Below are 2400 nucleotides of genomic sequence, written 5' to 3'. Positions count from 1 at the left end.
CCATCCCCCTCAAATTTTACACAGATACCCTCATTGATCTCTCTCCTTCCTGAACACCGTTGTCCATCCTCCTCCCATTTTTCCCTCACACATTAGCTCATCGCTCTTCCCCCCCTCCTTCCCTCCCTCCCTTGAAGGAGCACCATTCCCCATCCTCCTGCCTCTCCCTCACACAATTACACCTTGGCTTGGACCGGTGACATCGGGAACAACATCAGGCCGTGCCCATCTCTCCCTCCATCACACAATTACCCCTCCCGCTCTCTCTCTCTCTCTCTCTCTCTCTCTCCCCCCCCCCCTCCTTACCTCCTCCCCTCACGCAGATAAACTACCCCCCCCCCCCCCTTTCCTCGCCGAAATAGAGGGAGGGAGAGATGTCCCTTAAAGGCGTGTTCCTCTCACACAATTACCCATGCCACTCAGAAAACCAACCCCCCTCCCCCTTCCTTTTCTCTCTCATCAATACCCCCCCACCCCCGACAGCTTTCTCACACAGATAATCTAATCCATCCTCGTCCCGTCTCTCCCTCCCCCCACACTCCCACAACACAAAACGTATCGTTTAGTCGAAGTTTCACTACTACCGTCTTCATCTACGTTATGCAGCGGTCCGACATAAATGAGTCAACCGGGGAAAGATGAGCAGAAATTCCGGTGCTATTTAGGTATCGAGCTGGAGCGAAAGTAGTCTCGAACGCAGCAAGCTAGTAAAACATCCAGAAGATATATGTCCGAAACGGAGAGTTTATGTTTCAAAATCGAGTTGCACAAGAGCACTTCAGAAGGTATTGGCATGTATACATTTACTAGAAGAAGCCCTCAATCGCAGATCGCTACAAGTAATCAGCAACCGCGCTAGAGGCGTCCTGAGAGAGGCAAAAAAAAACCCATGCAGTAAAGTGAGCGCAAGGACCGTGTCTACAAAGCAAGCAGCAACATAGAGATCAATGAACCGTACTAACGCTGGGATAACATCAACGGCCAGGGCCTCCGCCGCCATGGCCACCACCAGTCCCGCCTTGGCCTCCGCCGCCACCCCCATGGCCGCCCGGACCGCCGGAGCCTCCGCCAGGGCCAGGGCCAGGGCCACCGCCACCGCCACCGCCTCCAGGTCCGGCAGGGCCGCCCGGGCCTCCTTCAGGTCCTCTAGGTGGGGGCTTTCCGAAAACTCCTCCCATAATGAACGAGTATTCGCTGTATGAATTTCGGAGTTCTGCCAGATATGAAGTCTTGATTTGCCAGCGGTGGGATTATATAGATGCTCAGATTATGTCGGCTGGCGCGGTCCTCCAGCCTCCAACCCGTGTTTGCAACCTGGCAAGGCCTTGCTTGGGCGCGTGGCAGCACGACTTTTAAACTTGCCTCTCTCCTTTTGACACCTTGTAGTCTGCCTTGCAACATGGTTACACTTCTCTCTCATAGCAGGGTTCTCATTGGCGCATTTATGAAATTCATACCATCCTTATCCAAAAGCATGTGCCTTAGGTACAGTTCACACAGTCGATAGGCAGACCGCGATTTACTAAATGTCCACGTCAAAGACATCCGGATTCCGCAGTCGACCCATCTCACTCTAGCATACAACGAATAGCTGCAATTTGTGCAAGATCCACCATTAACCACTTCGGCTATGCTGTTCTGGTGTTACCACCACTTCTCTATATCTTTATATATTCTATAAAAGGAAGAGTTTCACGAAGCTTCCACTTGCCAAGAATTTGGAGGTTCGAGAATCAATTTGGAGGTTCTAGGAGGGGTAGGTTCCTATTACTCTAAGAAGTTGAAAAATATCAAACTAGGAATTATATCCGTACGAAGCACGAGTCACTAGTTGTATGAATCACGAGGGATCCCCTTGTACTCTCAAATGCCCCCTTTTCGACATCCCTCGTCTGAATCCCACCTAAGTCATGCATCGTCGTCCCATCTTCCAAACCATCCTTCACAACACAAATGTAATCTTAGGGGGCAAGAACACTAGCATTAAAGCTTCAACTTTGGAAGCTAGGTGCATGGGTTTAATACTTCCCCAACACGCCCCTCTAAAAAAAAGTGTGCAAATTCAAAAACACAAATATTACCTTTGGGAAATGACAAAGGGCATGGTTCATAACGTAAATTTTAGAAGTCCAAAGTTGCATCGCATGATTTCTGAACATGTCCTTCATAACTCTACACCTCTAGAGTCTAGGGTTTTGCTATACTAGTAGCCCCTTGAAATTTAGGAGTCCTTGTTAGTAGTTTTGAGGAAAGCCCCTTGGAATTTAGGAGTCCTTGTTAGTAGTTTTGAGGAAAGCCCCTTGGAATTTAGGAGTTCTTACTAGTAGTTTTGAGTAAGGCCCCTTGGAAATACAAGTCACAAGATCTTCACAAAGATTTGAAAAACTTTTGATGTGACTT

General features: G+C 49.0%; 1 protein-coding gene across 1 annotated transcript; it reads right to left on the bottom strand.

The window, feature by feature from the left end:
* Positions 1 to 705: 705 nt before the first annotated feature.
* LOC147629632 (uncharacterized) lies at positions 706 to 2104 on the bottom strand. The gene is made up of 3 exons (XM_086811926.1): positions 2082 to 2104; positions 963 to 1229; positions 706 to 866 (listed from the first exon to the last, which is right to left on the bottom strand). The coding sequence occupies exons 1-3, from the start codon at positions 2102 to 2104 to the stop codon at positions 779 to 781; spliced, it is 378 nt and encodes a 125-aa protein (XP_086668052.1). The 3' UTR covers positions 706 to 778.
* Positions 2105 to 2400: the final 296 nt, after the last annotated feature.

The sequence above is a fragment of the Cibotium barometz genome, chromosome 17, assembly GCF_041138505.1.
Source record: "Cibotium barometz isolate CiBa-2024 chromosome 17, ASM4113850v1, whole genome shotgun sequence".
Classification (NCBI taxonomy): Eukaryota; Viridiplantae; Streptophyta; class Polypodiopsida; order Cyatheales; family Cibotiaceae; genus Cibotium; species Cibotium barometz.
The sequence above is the reverse complement of the archived record's forward strand: the minus strand, read 5'-3'. Positions and strand labels throughout refer to the sequence as shown.

Bases quoted from the DNA above. Each gene is read 5' to 3' on its own strand.
- LOC147629632 (XM_086811926.1), bottom strand. From the start codon at position 2,104: ATGCCCTTTGTCATTTCCCAAAG. The intron at 1,230-2,081 runs GTAATATTTGTG...TGGCAAATCAAG, and splicing joins CCCTTTGTCATTTCCCAAAG to ACTTCATATCTGGCAGAACT. The intron at 867-962 runs GTTAGTACGGTT...TGCCTCTCTCAG, and splicing joins GCCGTTGATGTTATCCCAGC to GACGCCTCTAGCGCGGTTGC.